This window comes from Rattus norvegicus, chromosome 5, assembly GCF_021556685.1.
Source record: "Rattus norvegicus strain SHRSP/BbbUtx chromosome 5, alternate assembly SHRSP_T2T, whole genome shotgun sequence".
Classification (NCBI taxonomy): Eukaryota; Metazoa; Chordata; class Mammalia; order Rodentia; family Muridae; genus Rattus; species Rattus norvegicus.
The window spans coordinates 38,202,562-38,226,529 of record NC_141538.1 but is presented as its reverse complement, the minus strand read 5'-3'; the positions used below and the strand labels follow the sequence as shown (position 1 = coordinate 38,226,529).

The following is a 23,968-nucleotide window of genomic DNA, read 5'->3' as shown; positions in this document are numbered from 1 at the left end:
ACTGAATGGTGTCACCTTTACAACATTGTAAAGTAAAAAACTTAAGTCATCCTATAAACAACTCAGACACTGTATGTAACTCCTACAGACTAATACATGTTTACCTATCATCTAAAGTTAATATCTAAGAATTTTTTAAAGTAAATGACACTATAGGCATTCATGTTAGACTATGCTGTCTAATATGTTGACTTAATGCTGAAGGCTACAGCATAATTTTCATTTTAACTGGTTTTAAAAAATAAGACATCCAATTTAAATGTCATCATTTTAATATAGTTCATTTGCTAGGCAAATACAGACATTGACCATGTTCTTTGTCTAGAGGGTACCTTTTGGAAAGCAGATGTTAGTTCTTCTGATATCTCAGAGTCTTCCTGGCTTTTATTGTACAGAAGAACAGTGGAGGCATTGTAAGAGCAAGGGAAAGCAGATAAGTCTCCACAGTTACTGTGCATGTTTTCATGTGCAGGTATTTACTGAATAAAACAAAACCCCAACCAGCCAGCCAGTAAACACACACAGACTTTGTGTGTGTGTATTTTGTGTATCACTCCAAAACACACTCACCTTTTACGGTGACGTCTGTCTCAGAGCCAAGTTCAGGTCCTTCTGACTGAACTGTCTCCTCAGCAGTAAAATACGTCTCAAGACAACTCTGTATAGAAGGCTTTCTCAGGTTTGCAGCTCGGCAAATGCAGGGGTTTTGTTTGTTGATGTTTCTTGTTATAGTTAATATAATAAAACGAGGAAAGATGATAGGAAGCATCATGGTTTAGAGTCAGACTATAGTTTTTATTTTGGTTTAGCTCTTTAGCCAGGTAAAGGAAGTTGAGAAGGTCACCTCATCTCTTAGCTAATAATGCAGATAGTAATTTCTACTGTACAAGAGGGTAAAAATAGAATATTGAAGGTGAAGGCATTGTAAACTGATGAAACAGCAGCAGAGATGCAAGCCACTTAATTTCGAAGCTTGGGAAGAAGTTGTCCTTGGTTTATCGAGAACTTAAGAAATAAAGACCAATGTTCAGTGTGATTTGTACGGTGTGTCAAAAAGCAGTGAAAATATACTTAGATGTCTATACTATGAATTCTGTAAAGATGTTATAGAAGTAGCTACAAATTCTCATTTTAAGACAAATACACAGAGAGAAGCCTATGCCTTGACTGTTTGATTGTTTCTGACAAATTAACAACAAAACATCTTTCTAAAACATTTTTACTCACAGTGGCATGCTTGCAGGGCCAATTTGTTCTAGTAAGTAAACTGATTTTCTGATGAATGTCTTCCATTACTAAATCTTTCGGTTTGTTTTTGATATACACACTTGGTTTTCCACACCATTGCTCACTTTAGTTCTCTAGTTCTGTACTTCTTTGCAGTATCAGTCACACATCTGCAGTTCACCTCCCATGTGGAAATTACATAAAGGCATGGGAAAGAATTACAGAGCAGAGAATAAAGTCAGAATCTTCTGTGGTTCCTTCATTGTGTTGTCACTCTAGCATGTGTTATTTTTATAAGATGAAGAGAAAAAGAGAAATATCATGCATGCTACCACCTTGCCTAAAGTGGGGGTGCATTGTGTGGTGTGTACAATCCTTGACATGTGTACATGTGCTCTTATGTGTATATGCATACATTTAAATTTCACAAGTTCTTTAGATATGCTTGCTGGTGTTTAAATAATGCTGGTGAATAGTACTGGTGTTTAAATCTTGAAAAGAAAGGAAAATGGTATGAATCCTCCTCCCTCAGCCTTGGTCCGACCATATTCTGGCATTAAAGATGTTGTGTCTGCCTTTGAGAGGACAAGAGGGAGCTTTTCCCTTTATTTCCTGTAGTGAGTAATCAGAACTTGGACTGTTAAGATGTATTTTCTATTTTTTAACCCTTTAATTGATCCAAACTTAGTCTTAAACATTTTAGTTCTTACGAAGGTCTAACTTAGCCTTAGCCATACTGAAGCTTATTTGACTTACATATAAATTGATGTTCTTTCCACGGAATCTAAATGTAAAGTAGCTTCATTTGCCATAATTTAGGAATGTCTGCTAAAAGTGATCTCATTTAAGCATTAAGATGGGTTGTTTTCTGCCTTCTTGAAACTTTGTTTCCTTTAAGAAAAGAATTCCTAATTTTTCCCCTTAATATATTAAGGCCATTGGTTTACGATTGGGTATTGAATCTGTTGGGCAGGAGTCAAAATGTCAGACTTGCATAGACAAAAATGTAAGGCCCTTTAAATAAAGTACATTGCTGTTCTTGAATGTTCCTGTTTTGATTGATTGAGTGATTGAGTGATTGATTGATTGACTTTTAAGTGTTCCTGAAAGATAAGGAAAATACAAGTAATGGATGAAAGACTTCCAGTGTACTAGCTAGTTTTACATCAACTTGACACAAACTAGAGTCATTTTGGAAGAAGGAATCTCACTTGAGAAAATGCCCCTGTTAGATTAGCCTCATATTCTCAATTGATGAATGGTGTGGTAGGGCGTATGGCTCAGGTCCTTGTAGAGGGCGCCATCCCTCAGCAGGTGGTCCTAGATTCTGTAAGAAAGCAGGCTAAGCAAGGCAGGAGGAGCAGACTGTAAGGGGCACTTTTCCATGGCTTCTGCATCAGCTCCTGCCTTCAGGTTCCTGCCTTGTTCCATTCCTGTCCTGACTTCCTTTGGTTATGAACAATGCTGTGGGGGTAGACGTGAGATGAACCTTTTCCCCCCACAATGAATTTTTTTTTTTTTTTTTTGGCCCTGGTATTTATTCACAGCATAGGAATCCTAAGACATCCAGTTAGGTAAGGACAATCAGTATGTAGAACTGAGAAGAAAACAGACATTCTGCCAAATGAACATGTCCTGAGTATTGTACCTTGGTGGTCACTCCATTTTCATGAAAGCTGGAAGCCTGTTGGAGCCCTCACAGAGGCAAATGCAAAATGCTTCTTGTTAGAATTAGAAGCCTGTGCTTTGTCCAGCATTTGAGAGGTAGAGGCCGGCAGATCTCTGAGTTTGAGGCCATGCTGATCTACATAGTGAGTTCCAGGACAGCCATGACTATACACAGAAACCCGTCTCAAAAATCAACAAACATACAAACCAAACCAAACCAAACCAAACAAAACAAAACAAAACAAAAAAACCTCACCATCAAAACAAAACAATAACCACACCCCCATCCCCAAAATGAAGAAAACACAAAAAAAGAAGCTTCTGTCTTGAAGCAGGCTCCAGAAGTATCATTGGGATTTCACTTTATCCCTGCTGCTCATCACAGGAGATGCAACATCTGTTGGCCTTGTTCTTAATTACCTCAAGTTTCATCTTCAAAATAGGAATAATACCATTCCTTTCCCTTCTGTGTGCCTCTCGGGTCTATTTAAGAACATATATGAACTATGTATGTGTAAAATATCCATGTAGATGAAATGATGTGTTGAGATTCTGTAGTCTGATTAAGACTGTCTTGGAAGTTCACCTCCCTGTCACCGATCTGTCAGCTGCCTTGAATACATCAGCTAATAATAGTTCACAGCACCTCATCTTCCCACTAGAACAGGCGTTCTGGTAAATACTTACTTTTCTGTCATCTAACACATACACAAAACAAAAACAAAATAAAACCCACAACACCCTGCTAAGAACAACCTAGCATGGAAATTTCACAGAAACTGGTTTTCCTTCATGCTGTAAGATTTCCAATTGTTAGAGCAGATCTGACTGTCATGTCTAACTCATAATTACAGGCCCAGCCTCCTTGGGTTGCATCTGTTGAGACATGTTTCCTGTAACTAAATTATCTAGGACTTAGTTACATCATTATTAGCTGCTGGGGTACTGGCTTCTAGCTCTTACACAGTGATAATTAAGTAAAGCAAATGAAAGACTAGAAATGGTTGCACATAGCCTTCTATCAGCATCTCCAGAGAGCACAGTAGAGGAGCAACGAATTGCTTCCTGTGTGAAATAGACTCCATATTTGTGGTTTTCATCGTCCATGCTGCAGAGCCTGTTCTCAGGATCGCTCTGACTTGAATATGCTTCCGTATTACTTCTCTAGTTAGTTAGCTCTTCTTCCTCCAATTAGATACTGATATCAGAGATTTTTCTTATTTTAATTAAAAAGGTATGCTTATTGTAGCCAATACTTTTTAATAAGATGATATTGATTTTCCGTATATTTAATTCTAGGTAGAGTGTTATGATTATGACAATGATGGATCACATGATCTCATTGGAACATTTCAAACCACCATGACAAAACTCAAAGAAGCCTCCAGGAGCTCACCTGTAAGTTATATCTTTGCAGCTATGAGAATATATTCAATATGGTTGTTTATCATTATATGTTTTTCTTTGGTTTAGCAATTGGTTTATCATGTTTTTATTGTTTATTGCTTAAAGCCCTATAACCTACAAATTTCATGTAGTAAAATTTCTTGCGTAGGATATGTGTATTACTGAGTGGACACGATGTAATAGTAATCAGCACCAGGTGAGGATTTTAGACTACAGGGAGAAAGCAAAGATCATCTCTAGGAATAGAAAGTAGCTCGTCCTTCCCATGTCTTGGAAGAGAACACATCATACTCCAGTACTGGATGGAGCAGTGCTTTGCCCGCATAGGGAAAACAGAACGATCAGCTCCGGTAGTGCATGTGAGTCCCCCAGGGTTAACTAAGCAGGGCAGATGTCCTGTGATCTACATGTTTACCCTTCTTGTGTTTTCATAGGACTTCACCCCTCCCTGCAAGTCTAAAATGCTGAAATTTAGGGGTAAGCCCAAGGGTCACTGATGCACAGTTTAAGTAGAACCATAGGATATCCTGAAACTTGGAAGGGTTTTCTCTTGTGGAGTATCCACCAGAGAAGACTGATTGCACACGTGTTTAAACCAATAGAAGGTCTTTAGTAGGTAGCTGGGAACTACAGTGCGTGTTCAGGAGCCCAATGTAGCTATGAGCCTTTCTCGGGATGAACTTTTAATCTCCAAAATACATGTCCTGGGTTGACATACTTAAGGTAACAAGAACGATTAGTCAGAAATGAAACTTCAGAAGCCAAAAAGCAAGGTTAGTATATTTAGAGACTTTCTCAGAACTGTGGAGTGATGGATTAGGTCTCTGTTTTCATTTTGGCTGATGGTGCTGTCTGCATGGTAAGTTTTATGGCCTAAATGGTACTTCTATCATGGAGTCAGTTGTGCTAAGGTCTGGGGCCTGCCACACTTCCACAGAAACAACAAAACCATCCACATGCTGTGCGGAGTGTGTTTTTGCTAAAAAAAATATTTTAGATTCAAGATTCATGTACATGAAATTGCCATTCGTGTCAAGTTTATATTTATAGTAGAAGTTTATTTAATGTTTTGTGGCCTTAGGATTGGGCTTCTTGTATTTCTGTTTTGTTCTGTTCATTTTTTTATAGCAAGTTTTTATTTTATGTTGCTAATAAAGATGTAACATAGTTTTTTTTCTTTTAAGATTTGTTTTTAAAGGAAAAGTTTGTTTATTTAAATCATCTTCTTCTCCAACAGGTTGAATTTGAATGCATAAATGAAAAAAAGAGACAGAAGAAAAAAAGCTACAAGAATTCAGGTGTTATCGTTGTGAAGCATTGTGAGGTCAGTTGGTCTTGGCCACTTGTAATGAGTTTACTTTGTGAGTTCTTGTACCAGTATACTTTTATATCAAGTAAGTACTTGCTCTAGCAGCTGGAAATGACACGAGCTGACACTATCTTGGGGGAAAGAATAGGGTATGAAATAGTAAATAAATCTTTCAACTAATGCTGCCTCAAAGGTTTGACAACTTTTTAAAAATATTTTTAAATTTATGAACGAATGTTTGCCTGTATGTAGGTATGTGTACAGTATGGGAGATGCGTGCATGCATGTACAGTGTCTGGAGGCCAGAAGAGGGTGTTAGGTTCCCTGGATCTGGACTTAGAGATGGTTATTAGCATTGTGTGGGTGCTGGGAGTCAGCCCACATCTTCTGCAAGAGTAGAGTGTGCTCATTGCTAACTGCTTAGCAAAGGATAAAGAATAATATCATCCTCTATTGTCTTAGGGAACGGAGATGGAAATGATCTGACCAAGTACATCTATCCTGGCTATATTTTCTTCATATGCTGTTACAAATGATGAGGAAAGGCCAGGTTTCTCCCACTGAAAACATGTTTGGTTTTTGTTTTAATTCTTTTATTTATTCTTTATTCTTATTTTATTTATTTATACTCCAGCTGTTGCCCCCTCTTCCTATGCCCCTTCCATGAGTTCTTCAACACATCTCCCACCTCTTTGCTTCTGAGAGGGTGCTCCCTCAACCACCCACCCAGTCCAACCTCATCCCCATAGCATCCCTCTTCTCTGGGACATTAAGTTTCTGCAGGATTCAGCACTTCCTTTCCCACTGAGGCCAGACAGAGCAGTCATCTGCTATGCATGTAGCTGGGGACGCAGACCATCCCATGGTCTTCAGTCGGTGGATTAGTCCCCGGGAGCTCTGAGGGACCTGTCTGGTTAGTTGATACTGTTGTTCTTTCTATAGGGTTGTAATCCCCTTCAACTCCTTCAGTCTTTCCCCTAACTCTTCCACAGGGGTCCCCGACCTTAGTCCAATAGTTGACTGTAAGTGTTTACGTCTGTCTCAGTCAGCTGCTGGTAGAACCTCTCAGAGGACAGCCACGCCAGAATCCTGTCTGCCAGCACAACATGGCATCAGTAATAGTGTCGGAGTTTGGTGCCTGTACATGGAATGGATCCCAGATTGGGCTGGTCTTTGGATGGCCTTTCCTTCAGTCCCTGCTCCACCATGGATGTGAGAGGCTCTCAGGATGCAATGACTTTGACCTTAACTGAAATGCCCAATAGTGGGGAAGTGGAGCCTGCAGGGACCACAAATAGTACATAGATAGGGCCCATTTGAGGCATGGAGCCACCCACCAGTCTTCAAAATTTTTAACCAGAATTGTTCCAGTCTAAAGGAAATGCAGGGACAAAAATGGAGCAGAGACAGAAGGAAAGGCTACCCAGTGACTGGCCAAACTTTTAATTCTTCTAAATCTTGATTATTAAATGCTTGTTAAAACTGTCAGTATATTACACTGACTATATAAAATCTACAGTGACTACATATCCTCTTTTGCCATTGATATCTAATCCTTTTGTTTTTAGTCACCTGCATTTTTTGATGTTTTTATTTGTACATATTGTTTTATCATAATGAGTTCTTATTATGATATTCTCATAATGTATATATTTTGTACATGCTCACCTTCCCCTACTACCTTTTCTTGTCTTCCCACTCCTGTTTGTCCTTCCTCTTCCCAACTCGTCTCCTTTTACTTTCATGTCCCTCCCCTGGGGTGTGTGTGAGTTTGTGTGTGTGCGTATGTCTGTGAGTCTCAATAAGTTTGATTAGTGTTATGCACAGGCAGCATACTAGTAGTGACACCTGAAGAAAATGTCTCTCACTTTCTCAGCAATCATTAGCAGCCTGTGAATTCTCAGGGGGGGACCTCACCTTATGAGCCCTTACCCTGATATGTCAACCTTAATACTGCTGTAGTGAAGCTGTAGTAAAATCTTTGAGTCCTGACATTTAGGGGAGGAGTTTTGTATGCTCACATGTGAGGTTGATTTCCACATATTTATGTCATGTACTATTCAGCTTACAGACTCTGAAATGCATATGCCAAGGGGCCTTTTATTTCTCTTGTGTAGGTGGTGAGGTTGGTTGGTTTTAACAGTGTCTTTTTGTTTTTAGATTACTGTAGAATGCACATTTCTTGACTACATCATGGGAGGGTGCCAGCTGAATTTTACTGTAAGTAACACTGAATTTTCTAACCAGATGTTAGATGGTGCCTCCCCACTCTGTTTTGCAGCATTCCTTTACTGCCAAACTGACTTTGTAATGCAATTTACACAGTCTGTTTCGTATGACTTCCTTGTGGATCATCTAGGTTCACCATGGAAGTTTGACTTAGTTAGTGAGTTGATGAGTGATCTCCTCTTTAGAGAAAATAGGTGTGTATAAACTAATGGTTATCCTACAGTAGTTTAAGGAATAGAAAACAAACATATAAGAACAGCCCCTAAATGGGTCATACATTGACAAATGATTCATGAGTCTTCTGTCTAGAAGAACAGGTTGTTCTCATGATGAGTCCTGTTCAGTTGTTGGTAGAAAGGCTGCAGGCATTTGTTAGGAGATGGTAGTAGCGGTTCTGGGATGATTTTGGGACTTGTCTCCTATAGTTTTCTTGGACCTCTAGTTCAGATAGGTAGCCCTGCCCTCTCTTTGGTAAGAACTGCTGTCGTTTCTTGGTAGGTGGGAGTGGACTTCACTGGCTCCAACGGTGACCCCAGTTCTCCAGACTCCCTGCATTACATCAGCCCAAATGGTGTTAATGAGTATCTGACTGCCATCTGGTCTGTGGGATTGGTAGTTCAAGATTATGATGCGTGAGTATGACTGGAAATACTGAAGTACACATTTCAGGATTCCTTAGAGAGGGCACTTTCTGTTCATCAGCTAGCGTTCTAATAGATGTTCAAGGATGTGAAGGAGAGAATAGCGTTCTTTCTCAGATTTCCTTTTTATTTATCTCTTTGTATCTCCCTTCGGTGTCATCGTTCTTGCTGTAACTAGTTATGATGTGTTGTATATGACGTCTTCATTTATGGTTGAGAGAATTCAGCAAGACTCATTTGTTTGATCCGATTCCTTGGAGTTTTAGTCATTAGAGTAAGTTGTATATGTGACTGAAATCTAGATGTCATATTGTAATGGTAGGAATTGTTTCCTAGCATATATATACATGTCCTCTTTGATAATGAAATTTTATTTATTCATGATGACAAAGGGTCTTACTGTATCCCTCCGAGGCTTAGAACTTAGTACGTACACTAGCCAGGCCTTGAAATCCCAGAGGTCTGTCTACTTTCCCCTCGCAAATGCTGGAATTAAGGAAGCACATCACCACATTCTGTTGAAAAGTAATTTTTTTTTCTTTTTCTTTTATTCGTTATTTTATTTATTTACATTTCAAATGTTATCCCCCTTCCTAGTTTCCCTCGACAAACCCCTGTCCCCTCCCCCTGACTCTATGAGGGTGCTCCCCCACCCACCTACCCACTCTTGCCTCCCCTACCCTGGATCATCAAGCCTCCACAGAACCGAGGGGCTCCCCTCCCAGTGATGCCAGATAAGACCATCCTCTGCTACAAATCCAGCTGGAGCCATGGGTCCCCTCTATGTATTCTTCATTTGGTGGTTTAGTCCTTGGGAGCTTTGTGGGGTCTGGTTGGTTGATATTGTTGTTCTTCCTGAAGGGTTGCAAACCCCTTCAGCTCTTACAGTCCTTGCCCTAACTTCTTCATTGGGATCCCCACACTCAGTCCAATGTTTTTCTGTGTATATCCACATCTGTATTGGTACAGCTCTAGCAGAGCCTTTCAGAGGACAGCTATACTGGACTCCTGTCAGCATGCACTTCCTGGCATCAGCAATAGTGTCTGGGTTTGGTGTCTGCAGATGGGATGGATCCCTAGGTGGAGCAGTCTTTGCTCCACTCTTTGTCCCTGCATTTCCTTTTGATAGGAGCAGTTCTGGATTAATATTTTCGATGTGGCTGGGCGACCCCATCCCTCAACTGGGAGCTGTCTATCCACTGGATATGGTCTCTACAAGTTCCATTTCCTCTTTGTTGGGTATTTTACCTAATATCCTTCCTGCTGAGTCCTGGGAACCTCTTAGGTCCCTGGCATCTGAGACTTTCTAGTGGCTACCCTCAGTTCCCCCTCCCCAACTACTCCATACCTACTTTCAAATTCCTGACCCTCTGTACTTCTCCCCCATTTCCTCCCGTATCTGAATTGGCCTCCCTTTTTTCCTCCACCTCCTGTTTTCCTCCCATGTCCCTCTCTCCCTCTACTTCCTAGAGATTATTTTCTTTTGAGTTGAACCCTTCTGAGTTGAACTGTAGTATTCACACTTTGGTGTGATCTTCTTTCTTCTTGGGTTTCCTATGGTCTGTGAGTTGTATTGGGGGTATTCCAAGCTTCTTTTTGTCTAATATCCACTTATCAGTGAGTACATACCATGTGTGTTCTGTTGTGACTGGGTTACCTCACTTAGGATATTTTCAATTTCCATCCATTTGTCTACAATTTTCATGAAGTCATTGTTCTTGATAGCTGAGTAGTATTCCATTGTGTAGATGTACCACGTTTTCAGTATCCATTCCTCTGTTTAAGGACATTTAGGTTCTTTCCAGCTTCTGGCTATTATAAATGAGGCTGCTATGAACACAGTGGAGCACGTGTCCTTGTTATATGTTGGGGCATCTTTTGGGTATATGCCCAGGAGTGGCATAGCTGGGTCCCCAGGTAGTACTATGTCCACTTTTCTGAGAAACTGCGAGACTGATTTCTAGAGTGGTTGTACCAGCTTACAATCCCACCAGCAATGGAGGAGTGTTCCTCTTTCTCCACATCCTCACCAGCATCTGTTGTCACCATTAAAATTCCAACTCAATTCTTCACAGAGATAGAAAGAGAAATTTTATCTGGAATAACAAAATCCCAGGATACCAAAAACCATTTTCAACAATAAAAGAACTTCTAGGAGAATCACCATCCCTGATCTCAAGCTATATTATAGAGCAATAGTGATTAAAAACCCTTTGAATGTTTTTAAACAGCATTAGACAGACTGCTGACTAGGAAAAGTATTTCTGACATGACATGTATTCTATCTTTAACAGAAAATAAACCCTAAATATTAAAATTAATTCAGGATGGATGCACTGGATACATATTAAGGTGCCTGCTGCTGTCTTAGGAACAGCATACGAACATACACCATGACCAAGACAACTCTTATAAAGGGCAACTTTAATTGGGACTGGCTTACAGTTTCAGAGGTTCAGTCTATTATCCTCAAGGGAGCATCCAGACGGGCATGGTGCAGGAGAAGCTGAGAGGTCTACATAGTAATCTGAAGGCTGCTAGCAGAGTGTTGACTTCCAGGCAGCTAGGGTGAGGGTCTTAAACCCGTGCCCACAATGGCATGCCTATTCCAACAAGGCCACATCTACGCCAATAGTGCCACTCCCTGGGCTGAGCATTTAAAGACCATCACAGCTGCCAAACCTGAGTTTCCCTCTGTTCTCCCCATACATGTCACAGCAAGCATGTAACCACTATAAACACATAATAAATAAGTAAGTAAGTAAATAAATAATAAATGTAATCAGTAAGAGTGAGCATACAAAGACTGCTCCAGTAGAAAGCAGTGCATTCAGTGATTCAGTGGTGTTTGTGTTGGCCATCCGTCAGTGTGCCTATGGAGAATACCCCAACGCTGAACTATTCAGTGCTATCTCACGTGTTCTATAATCCAGCTCATACTCTGTTCAAAAACCATAGGCCCACATGGACATATGTTTTCTTGCAGAAACTTTAGAATTTTACAATTTGACTTTTTGTGCAATGTTTCTATGGTCAGATGCATGCATATTTACATCAAGTGACATAAGTAAATGCTATAAATAACCTTATTATTTGAATCCAAGTTTTATGCCTAATAGTATATTGTTTAAAAAACAAAAAACATGTGACTAGAGAAATGGCTCAGTGGTTAAGAGCACTTACTGCTCTTCCACAGGTCATGAGTTCAATTCTCAGCAACCACATGTTGGTTCACAGCCATCTGTAATGGGATCTAATACCCTCTTCTGGTGTGTCTGAGGACAGGTACAGTGTGCTCATATAAATCAAAAATTTTTAAAAATATTTTTAAAAATGTATTTTATTTTTTTTACAGTCCAGTCATTACCTGCCTCCGGTCTACCCTCCCATAATTCCTCATCCCATTTCGCCTCCCCGCTATCTCTAAGAGGATGTTCTCTCCCCTCCCTGCTCCCTCGGCCAAGACTCCACCCTCCCTGGGGCCTCAAGTCCTTCCAAGGGTTAGGTTCTTCTGTCTCAGTTAGCTGCTTGTTGGGCCTCTCAGAGGACAGTCATGCTAGGCTCCTGTCTGTAAACACACCATAGCATCAGTAATAGTGTCAGGCCTTGGATCCTCCCCTTGAGATGGATCCCCAGTTGGGCCACCTTTCCCCTCAGTCTCTTCTTTATTTTTGTTCCTGCAGTTGTTGTAGACAGGAACAATTCTGGGTCAGAGTTTTTGACTGTGGGATCCAACCCCATCCCTCTACTTGATGTCCTGTCTTTCTACTGGAGGTGGACTCTAAAGTTCCCTCTTCCCCCTGTAGGGCATTTAATCTAAGGTTCTACCCTTTGAGTCTCTCACCTTTCAGGTTTCTGGTACTTTCTATCTTTAAAAAAAGAAAAGGAAAACTGGGTTTTCTTTTTGTTGCAGGGAATGGTGGTGGTTCATATCTGACAAGAAGTAATACACAGTGTTTAAATAGAAAATAGTAGGTTATGAGACATGAATTTTATCTCATTCATTTATTTAGTGTGTATATCTGTGCATTAGTGTATATGTGCACTACACGTATGCAGGAGCTTATGGACATCAAAAGAGGCATCAGGTTCCCTGGAACTTGACTTGTAGATGCTTCTAGCCTCCAGATGGGTAGGTGCTGGGAACTCAACTCAGGGCCTCTGCAAGAGCAAGTTCTCTCAATCACTGAGCCATCTCTTGCCCCATAAATTCTATTTTTATAAAATGTATATAAAGGGCTATGGGGAGATTGTTCAGAGTGTGAGACCTCCAGTAAGACCTCCTGCTGTGAAAGCATGAGGACCTGAGTTCAAATCCCTAGCATTCGTCTAAAAAGCTGGCTGTAGCTACTCATGCGATAACAATACTATGAGGGAGCAGAGACAGGCAGAGACCAGATTTGCAGACTTCTAGTTCAGCAAGAGACCCACTCTCAAGACAGTAAGGTGGAGTGTGGTAGAGGAAGACGTTGTCTAGCTTCCTTCTGGTTTTCATAGGCTTTTATACAGGGGCACACACTCAGGCGGATATCATACAGGCATACCACTTCCACACACCCAAAACAGTTAGTGTAGATTTCTTCTTTTAATGCACAGAAAAGCCTTTAAAGTGAGTTTTCAACTTTAAAGTTTTCCGGTGATGGCATTGGTATTTAGTATAGGTAGTGCTAGGTAATTTTTGTTATAATTTTCTATGACTTTGAATTCCTTTAAATATAAGCTCATACTACTTTTATTGTGAAAAAAATATAAAGTGCTTTCTTTAACAAACATTGTTTGACTTGTTTTCTTTTTTCTTTTTTAGTGATAAAATGTTTCCAGCTTTTGGCTTTGGAGCTCAGGTTCCTCCTCAGTGGCAGGTAAGAGGAAAGCTCCTTTGAAAGCTTTATTGTGGACTGGCAAACAGGCCTTATTACCCTTTCTCCTCTTGACAGGTGTCTCATGAATTTCCAATGAACTTTAACCCCTCGAACCCCTACTGTAATGGTAAGTAAATGGTACTGTAATGGTAAGCCTGCCTTCTTGCAGCTTAGAACTATAGTTCATTTTTAAATACCAGTGTGTGACATTTTTTACTTCTGCTATAAACAGTGCCAAAGTCAGCCCAGGTTGGTGACTGCAGTGGTGAAGATAATTACGGGGGTGGGGAGGGGAGCATGCAGATGAAAAGTAAACCTTCTACCTTAGGAATCTCAGTAGACCCAAACCCTTCACCATCTTAGGAGTGTGTCACTAAAGATCAGCATAAAAGTAAAGGGATTTCCACATGTAACTTGACTGTAAGTAAACTCTCCATGAAGTGAGTAGTTTTGTATTAAAGTCTGGAGAGAGCTTTCAGAGAGGCAGTGACTCCTCTCAGATAAAACGTGTCGGCCTTCACAGTCTTGCTGCTTGCACAAAATTCTCTCATACTCACTTGGCATGTACCACACGTATACACCACACAAACATAAGTAAATAAAAGTTAAAATATGCTTAAGTAAGAAAACTTTTAAAACTTTTAAAAAGGCACTATAGAAAAGTTTCTGTCGTTTCAGAGTGCAGTGCAGGCAATTCTTTTAAGATTTCTAGCATTTGCCTGCATCCCAAACTGTCACTGTGTACAGAATCAACACGTATGCCTAGGATACTTGGTCGTAGAGAGTGCTTTCCACCTGGGTACTAGTCAGTTCACCAGGCCGTACTGTTTTCACAGAAATGTCTCTACACCTCAGTGCCTTAGAATGGCACATTTGTTCCTTTCTCATTTGACTTGTGTTAGATCCTCCCTCTCCCTCCCTCCCTCCCTCCCTCCCTCCCTCCCTCCCTCCTTCCCTCCCTCCCTCCCTCCCTCCCGAGGGCCCAGGCTATGAACTTGACATCTTCCTACCTCAGTCTCCTGAGTGCTGGGACTAGTGATGTAACACTGCACCCAGCTGCCCAAGTTTCTTAGCCTGTCCAACTTGCTACTAATAAGACTGACAGGCCCAAGTCCAGTACGTCATAAACTGTTTACAATTCAATGGCAAAATTCAGGAGACTACCTATGTGTGAATATTTAGAATTAATGCTGCTAACTAATTCATGCTGTCTGACCTAATTAATAGGTAATTTATCATCTAATTAGAATTAATCAGTCTTATAACCATATATTTTTATAGAATGTTGACCACATGTATAGATAAGTGTTTCTCTCAGCAGTGATTTTTTTTTCTGGTTATCTGTTGTAAGCTGCTGCACCTTTTTCCCATCAAAAATGCATCAAAATTAAACAAATATAGCAGTCCTATCTGAGATGAGAATGAATGCTTTCTGTTTGGAGAGGCTATGTTTGTAGCTCTTTATAAAGAAGCACAGCCATGAAGAACTCTTGACTAAAACTTTTAGCTAGTCAAAGTGTTGTTTTGTCTTGTTTGGATTTTGATTTTGTTGTTACTGTTGTTTCTTTGTTTTGTTTTGGGTTTACAATATGGACGCAGCGCAGTCAAGGTGATTCAGTCCTTCCAGCTCAGTCCCTCTCAAGCTGGGATGATAGCCATTATTCACCAGACCTGAGGTGTACATGACTGTGTTTCCCAGGACTATGGCTTAACAAATGATACTTGGGGTTTTTAATACTGCTTTCTTTGATCTAGGGATCCAAGGCATTATAGAGGCTTATCGGACCTGCCTTCCTCAGATAAGACTCTATGGACCAACTAATTTTTCTCCGATTATAAATCATGTGGCCAGGTTTGCCGCTGCAGCCACGCAACAGCAGACAGCTTCTGTAAGTGCTTAGGCACGGGGGCTGGAAGGGAATGGGTGCTATCTCTTCCTGGTTCCCATACTGTTGTTTATTGAGTTTGTCCAGAGTAAGGAGTATGCTGTGTTCAGCATTGAATTAGGAACAGTATCTGTTGCTATTAATGATCACCAAAACAAAAGAATGCTTGCTTTTACTAATCGATTCTCTGACTTGGAAGTAATTTGCTTAGATTCTAATAAAAATTAAAAAAGACGGTCTTTTTAGAAACACTTTTCACATGAAGGCCTTTGAATACTTTTACCGGTTGCTGGTGATGTAACACTTACTATACTCCTAGTCAGATGTTGGGTATTGAATCTCTCAAGCTGTAATATACTCAGAAGTAGAGATAGGCATTGTGGGGAGCTGCCCTGTGCAGGTGTTGAAAAGGTTAAACAACATAATTCATATAAAGTACACAGTGCCCAGGTCCGGGAAAACACCGTCATATCTGTAAGTTACTGTCAGAAGTCGTATTCCTGTCCTACAGTTCACTGGCCCCCAAAGAATGAAGTCACAATTTTAGGTGGCATTTTACCACTCTGGAAATTTCGTCAAAGAAGACAATATTATAAAGCACGTGTGTTAGCTGGGCGGATAAGCATTCAGAAGTTTGGCATCTGTTGAGACCTGAGTAGCTGCTTGCTCTTTGACGTGTTTAGTGGTTCCGTTTAATGAATGTTTGCTCCTCTCCTTCCTTGAAAGGTTTGTCTCTAATAGTTAGATGTCTCCTGTGTAGTTTTTCAACGTATTCTGTGATGTGCTGCACTTCTAATGAATCTTCAGCTTTTAAGAGTTGATCCTTTTCATCAGAGAATTCAAAATATTATATGCAGATGATATTCTAAGAAGGGTTTAAGGAAAATGAAAGAGTCAGGTGGCTCATTAACCTAGATGATTCCTCTTACTGTCTGACCTTGGCCTGCTGAGCAGATGTGGCTTCTTTCTTGATAAGATGATTCCTCTTACTGTCTGACCTTGGCCTGCTGAGCAGATGTGCCTTCTTTCTTGATAGCAATACTTTGTGCTCCTCATCATCACGGATGGCGTGATCACAGACCTTGATCAAACCAGACAGGCAATCGTCAGTGCGGCCAAGCTGCCCATGTCGATCATCATTGTGGGGGTTGGGGGAGCTGACTTCAGTGCCATGGAATTTCTAGACGGTGACAATGGAAGCCTCCGCGCCCCATCCGGGGAGGTGGCCATAAGAGATATTGTTCAGTTTGTGCCTTTCAGACAGTTCCAGAATGTGAGTACCACTTTTTTCTGACTTAAACACAGATTGTTTTTGATTGAAAGTTCTAATTTGGTTTGGCATCTTTTGTGCTTTTGCTGTACTTGTATGACAAACTATTAAAATGATATGGTTATGCATATGTAAGATTTTTTGTTACTTTTGTATTAATTACTTTTCTTGTGGTTGTAAAAGATAATCTGGCAAAGGCAACTTGAGGAAGGGAAAGTTTACTTTGGTTAGTAGCCCATTACACTGGGAAAGGCGTGGCAGCAGGAGTTTATGGTATCTGGTCACAGTACATCTGCAGTCAAGCACAGGGGATGGATGTGGGTACTGGGTTAGGGGTTTGGGGTTTTGTTTTATTCTTGCTGTGATAGAATGCCATGACCTATGGCAACACGGGGAAGAAAGAGTTTATGTGTTGTTTAGATGCTGTCTCAGGAATTCCTAGTGTAGCTAAAACAAGATAATTGTTTTGAGAGGAGCATAGAAGAATTTAATGTATACTGCTGTATGAAATGCAGTCTTATAATCACTTATAGAAAGTCAAAAAATTAAAAACCTATATGCAAATGTTTTAGCAGGTCTATGTATAATAGATAAGAGCTGGAAATAACCCAGGTAAATGATTAAGGTAACAGGTAAATGATTAAGAAAACTATGGTATATCGGTATGACGAGATACTTGATGACAGACTTTAAAAGCAGTTCTGGTGCTTCTCTGAAGGCTGATAGACTTATGTGAACATTGCTTAGGAAAAGAAGCATTCAGAAGCAATTTTGTTTAAACCTATGTCACTTATATAATCTCAGGCCATGCTGCCCACTGTTTTTTGTATGCTACTTTTAGAATGTTGACTGATAACCAGAACTTCTTCTAAAACTGTTTTATATTACTAGAGCTTATAGGTCATTAAAATGGGGATTAAGTTTAGGAGTCATGAGAATAACTAGGAACTTTTCCTGTGTCTCATATAAAGTCATCAAGCACAAACAGACTAATCTTTTAATGACTGCTGAGTTATTCTAGTCTTTTATCAAACAGGCAAATGAGTTGTGTGTGTCTGCAGTCCAGCACTTCGTAGGTAGAGGTAGGGGGATGGATAGTTCAGGGTTATATTCGACTGCATCGTGAGTTCAAGGCCAGCTTGAGCTACATGAGACAAACAGCAAACAAGCAAGCCAGCGGATGTCCATTTTGTAATAGTAACTAAGATTTTGTTTGTCCTCAAGGCTCCAAAGGAAGCACTTGCGCAGTGTGTCTTGGCAGAGATCCCCCAGCAGGTGGTGGGTTACTTCAACACATACAGACTCCTTCCTCCCAAAAACCCAGCTGTGAAGTAGAAGGAGCCGGGAGCTACAGGACGTCCAAAGCCATGTGGAGCAGCGCCATCTCTTACACAGAATGATGTATCGCCATCTGCGCTTTTTACCCCCCAGGGTTTCTGATGCAAACCCAGCTTTTTGTATATATTCTATCAGTTTAAAACATACATTTTATACTTTCTGAAGAGGACAGTAGCAAGTCCATTTCTGCCCAATGAACTCAGTGGCTGTTAGTGATTTATAGAAATTACAAGAGTGCGGTTTGGAATTGATTTTAATTTGGGAAAAATTGGTTTGTTGTATATTTTCTATAATGAAAATGCCATTCTTAAGTGTTGCCAGTAGAGTGAATGAGGCATTACAGGATGAAGTGGTATACAAGTTTTGCTCTTCTGTTTTAGTAAATATTTTGCAAGCCAGTGTCGGTACTGTGATGGAGAGAGCTGCTTAGGTCAGTCACAGAGTTCATACCTGTTACTCTATACTCTGTCCCTTTCTGTGCTGCAGTGCTACAGTGTATAAAACTGTTTTCATGTGGTTGCTTATGAAAACCAGTGGACTTAACTTCGTTTTGAAAATGTACAATCAACCTATGGAGAGCTCCTTGTAGACAAGACATTTTTCTTTGCCTTTTGAAATCCCTTCACTGTGAACTCTTGCACACAGCGTGTCTTTGCTTTACTGAGCAAACAAGACACTCAAACTTCTGTGGACACACAATGATAGGTCATCCCGGAGGCCACATTATTAGATCAGCATTGTCGACTTAACTGGAACTGTGTTCACTAAAGCTTTGAGGGCCAAACATTTAAGATGAAAATTCAAACCAGTTGCAGGCCAGGCATGGTGACACATCATGTGAGCACTTGGAAGGAAGAGGCATGAGGCCAGCACGAGCCAACCCACCTGCATAGTTAATTCCAGGTCTGACAGCTATCCAGTGAGAGTGTGGTTCAGTACAACAAAGAAAAATAAGTAATTGAGAAATACATTTCTTCTATCTAATGGAATAATTGCAAAAGGTCATTAGTATTTTTTTCTTGCTAAGGTCCTGTGTATTGATTTTTATAGAGTTATTTAGATTTTTTTTGTCTTTTTAAAAAATAGTATTTTTCTTTAAACTTCTAATTCTAGTTATTTATTAATCAAAATTCCATTTTTTCATTTCAATAACGTACTATTTCCAAAGTCCAGAATGTATTCTGTTAAGCACAAAACCTGATATAACATTTAAAAAAAGAGAAGAGAGCTGGAGAGATGGCTCAGTGGTTAAGAGCACTGACTGCTCTTCCAGAGGAACTGAGTTCAAATCCCAGCAACCACATGATTACTCAGAACCATCTGTAATGGGATCCGATGCCCTCTTCTGGTGTGTCTGAGAACAGCTACAGTGAACTCCCATACATAAAAAAAGAGAAGAAAGAACAACATATACATACCCTGTTCTAGCTGCTATATTTACATAGAGTGGACTTAGTATTCTTATTTTGAAGAATTGAATTATTTTAACTTTATCCTGTAGGACATACTGTTCAGTGAGTACACATTTTTGGAATAGATTTTGTAACATTTGCCTGAGCATCTGGATGTCAAATATTTGCCTATCTATGCAGTGGCCAATTATTGTTAACAGTTTAACAAGTAGCATTGTGTATCCACCACATATCCTCAAGTATATATCCACAGAGAGCATCCATGCCAGCGTTACCGAATCCTTCTGCCACTGCCTGTCTTTGTTTCCTGCAGGCTTCTCAGGAACAGCTTCTGTCAGCAGAAGATCCACTTGTCTTGTTTGCCTGGCTCAGTGAGCAGTGGCGCCTCCTTCCCACATGGGTAATTGGCATCTGGATTGTGCTGTTAACCTGAAACAGTGTACCTCTGAATAGCAGAGTTTCTTAAAATTTATTTTCATTTTGAGTCCTTTCACCCAAGAAATTTTATGTAACCCCAGTTTTTATAGGTATACAAAGTTATACTTAAGATAGGTATACAAATCAAACATTGCCAGTAAACCAAATTATTTCAGGAGCCTGGAGAGATGGCTCTGGGTTAATAATACATTCACTCTTGCAGCTGGTTTCTGTTGCTTTCCAGCATGTATGTCAGGCAGCTCTACTACTTGACTGTAACTCTAGCTTCAGGGGGTCTGGTGGTCTCCTCTGCCCTCCACGAGGACCTACTTTTGTATGTGTGTGTGTGCGTGTGCGTGTGCGCATGTGTATGTGTGTGTGTGTGTGTGTGTGTGTGTGTGTGTGTACGCACACACTCTCAGCTATTTGGTATTGTAGTACACAGAGCATCTTTAATGTACTGCAGAGTTGACTGATATTTTGATTTTGTGATTGCCAATACTTTGAACCCCTTTTCACATAAATACATAGTACAAAATGCCATCAGTGTTTAGAGGTATTTCAGAAGCTGCAAATTCTGTCCTCATCCTAAGCCAAAATATAAAGTTTTTTTTAATGAAGCTTATGTTGACAGTTTTTAAAATCAAACTTTCTAGCACAATACAATCTAGACATAAATTGATTTGATATTGACTTGATTCAGGCTGGCAGGAAAATATTGATGTCTTTCTTTTCTGTAACTAAGCATTTATGCTAAAGCTGAGTATGGACAATAAAATCACTGTATACATAAAACGCACAAAGTAACCTTGAGTCTGAGCTGAGGTGTTCAGGCAGTGTTCACTGTTGTTGGGTGACATGGCAGCCGTGTAGTGCAGAATGCACCTGCTGTCTATTGACAGCCAAGGCTGCAGTGAAGTTGAGCGATACAAGGTGGACAAGCCCTGCCAGAAACACCTCAGAGTCATTACACATTTCGTTTTGAATCCATTTTTGGCCATCGTTCATTAGAAAGCCTTACTGTTGTCTGGTTTTTCCAGTCAGTTACATGACTGCCTATGGGACCAGGGCCTGCAGTTGAAGAATGTGAGCTTTGTGGGATGACTCAGTAGTAACAACTCAGTTATCAGTAGAGGTGACAACATCTGATCCCCTCCCCCCCTTTTTTTCTCTCTTTTGAAACCATTATTATTCCACGGTCTCAGTATCAGTTCTCTGTGATGGGAAGATGTCACAGTGGCTTTCAGGACTTTCTTTTGCATACGAGGGAGCCAGGTCAGAAATGGCTTACAGGTTCTCTGTAGGTTACTCGGTAGGAGAGTGGCTTTTGACTCTGAAGCAAGGCTCACTAGGCTTGCTCAGCCCCTGAGAGTACGCAGGACTGAAGGCCCTTCTTCATCCGGTAGCCATCTTGCTTCTGCCACTTGGTCTTGAACAGTTTTCTATTCTGGTTTACCATCACTTTTTCCTGATGAGATAACTTTTCTTTAAATGACTCGTCTTGATCCAGTTTTATAGAAACTGTGATTCTGGCAAATTAAAATAATCCATAGCTGTCTGCAGTTTGAAATAAAAGCATTTCCAACTTCTAGATTATTATGCTATGAAATTCTTCGTCTCGGCACTCACCTTCATTCCATATTATTTTATAGTGGTTTGTACTCAAATGTTTATTTTTTCCTGTTGTGCCTCGATTTCAACAAATGCCGTTCACTCTTAAAGAACATCTAAAATAAAAATCACAGAAGTGACCTTCATGTCTCTGTAATTTGTATGCACATGGCCATCTTGTGCATTGACACACAATTTCTCTCATGCATATATTCAGGAATGGTTTTTGTACTGGCCTAGTCACCTCATCTTCTGTAGAAGATTGATTTGTCTGAGACCATTAACCCTGTAAATCACCTGCGGGATATTTACGAGTGTTCACTTTAGACAGCGCTTTGTTAGCTTTTCCAGAATAGGCCCAGGGCCTCACTGATGTTGGGCTGCCTTTTACGTGCCTTGCCCTTTTCATTTCATATTAGAAAGCCATCTTCAAGAGGGCTCTCTAGGCTGATTTTCTTAGAGGTGATGTAAGGTAAGTTAGCAGCTGGGTGGAAATTGTGAGCAGTTGTCTTCTGGAGGACAGCACAGTATGTGCATAACTTACTAAATACTTAAGTTTATATTAAATACATTGTCTCGTGTGAGTTCCCTTTAAATAAAGTTACTCTTGATGTAACATGACTGTGTTTTGTTTTCATCTACACCTTAACAAAACAGTAGAAAGTGGAGCTGGGAAGTGGCTCAGTGGGTAAGGCCACTTGCTATGTAAGCTTGAGGGCCCCGAGTTCAGACCCCTGTACCCATATAAAAGCCAAGCATGGCCACACAGGCTTAACCTCAGCACTGGAGGGAACAGATGGGAGCTTGCTGGGGCTTGCTGGGCCTTGCTGGCGAGAGCCGAAGGACGTGGTTTTCTCCGCTGTGTGCATCATGCACACACATGTTCACAAACTTATATTACCATATGCATGAAAGAAGGAAAGTTAGAGATAAATAGGGAATTAGTCTTATTTGGGGTGACATTAAAAACAACCACAGTTCAGTAGTTAATACCTGGGCTTTCAAGAGCCAGATGCAGGCATCTAGAGAGGCCTCTGCTATTTCACAACGTGGCGGGAAGGGCAGAGACACATTCGAGACAAAACTGGGCTGAGATCACCCTTTGCATCAGGAGCCTGACACAGCAGCCGACCTACAACTGTTACCCATTCAAGAGTGCTAAGAACCGAATGGTAGCTGATAAAGGTTAAGCGGTAAGTAAGGTTTTAAGTGTGCAAAACGAAAAAAAAAAAAAAAAACGCATTTGTTGAATATAAGGTGTGAGAGGAGGTAGTCAGGAAGTGGAGAGAAGGGGAGTGATTGGTGGGATTTCACCCTAGGGGCCCTCTGGACAGCAGAGGGTTTGGTCTTCGGGGAAGGGTAACGGAGTAGTGTTGAATTAGCTTCAGAGTGGCTTATTTGTGATTTTGGAGGACTTAGAGGAACTTACATTTTAGTCATTGACACAGGTCCGAGGCTCAAGGACTTTAAAGAACCCTACTGCCAAGCTCAATCCAGGCCATGGTGACACACAAGCCAGGGGTTTAGCAGTGTCCCCTGTCACTTCTGTCTTCGTCCCACAGAAAGGAGTGACACCACGACGTTCTTCTCAAAGCAGTTTATTCAGGAACCTTTCTTTCTGCATACAAGCAGCAATCTCTCTTTTCTTCCCTTCATTCTCCCTCCAGCCCCCAGCACACTCCCTTATATCCTCCCTCAACTCCGCCTCCTCGGTCCAGACTGCGTAATCTCAGTTCATAGGTCCACGTCACATGGCCTGATCTTTCGTCATGGTGCGCCTGCGCAGTTCTCATAATGGACGTGGCTAATTTCAGGTGTGTGAAGAAGTCAGGTGCTAGTCATGAGACTTAGCTGCAGTCCATCTTGGGACTGCCACCACACCCACACCCCACATCCTTTGTGACTGTATAGCTCAGAATGGCTCCCTACAGTCGCCTTCTGGTGCGACTCAGCTGTTAGATCACACAGTTCATTCTGAGTTTGTTTTCAGATTTTTTTTTTGTCTTGCTATAAACCTGTATCAGATCATCAGCTGAAACCCATCTCCTCAGTTTCTTAATGGCTGAGAGCCTGGCACATGCCTGGTAATTACTCGATCTCTATTTAGAATATCAATTTTGTTTACGACAAGATCTTTGCCCTTGTCACTTGTCACTAATCATCACTGTTTTGCCAAATTCCACAGAAAAATCACAGGAGTTTGCAAATTACCTTGGTGACAGGCTTAGCTACCCTCCGCCCCCACCAAAGAAATGTTGTATGAGGCATTTCAAGCAGTTTTGACTTTGTACTGCTTGGGCTAGGCGAGTTGGATCTTGGATTCATTGGCAGACTCACAAGGCGCCAGGTGTAGAAAGCATCTGGCCTTCAGAGCCAGACTCAGAATTCTAGGAGTTGGGGAGCTCTTGGGCTATCAAGAGGATGAGTGGGTAGGAAATAATCTCTTTTCTTCAACCACCATCCCTGCCCTAGTTACTTTTTCTATTGCTGGAAATAGACACCATGACCAAAGCAATTTATAAAAGAAAATGTTTCTTAGGGCTCGGGGTTCCGTGAGTTAGAGTCCATGGTGGCAGCCTGAAGTCAGGCAAAGCACTGGAGAAGGAGCTGAGAGCTTACATCCTGATCCATAGGCATAATGGGAAAACGTCATGGGCTTTTCAGACCTCAAAGGGGGAGGGGTTAGGGGAATGT

At 40.8% G+C, this 23,968-nt stretch overlaps 1 protein-coding gene across 2 annotated transcripts in view; it reads left to right on the top strand.

Moving 5' to 3' along the window:
• Positions 1-21,890, top strand: part of Cpne3 (copine 3) — a 50,958-nt gene extending 29,068 nt beyond the window's left edge. Inside the window, 10 exon segments of one of the 2 annotated variants that reach the window (NM_001107917.3) lie at positions 4,195-4,293; positions 5,540-5,626; positions 7,772-7,831; positions 8,339-8,472; positions 13,286-13,340; positions 13,416-13,467; positions 15,096-15,229; positions 16,263-16,499; positions 17,721-19,044; positions 19,219-21,890. In NM_001107917.3, the coding sequence (NP_001101387.2) occupies positions 4,195-4,293; positions 5,540-5,626; positions 7,772-7,831; positions 8,339-8,472; positions 13,286-13,340; positions 13,416-13,467; positions 15,096-15,229; positions 16,263-16,499; positions 17,721-17,831 (969 nt within the window). In that variant the 3' untranslated portion in view covers positions 17,832-19,044; positions 19,219-21,890. 2 annotated transcript variants of the gene reach the window in all.
• The last annotated feature ends 2,078 nt before the right edge of the window (positions 21,891-23,968 follow it).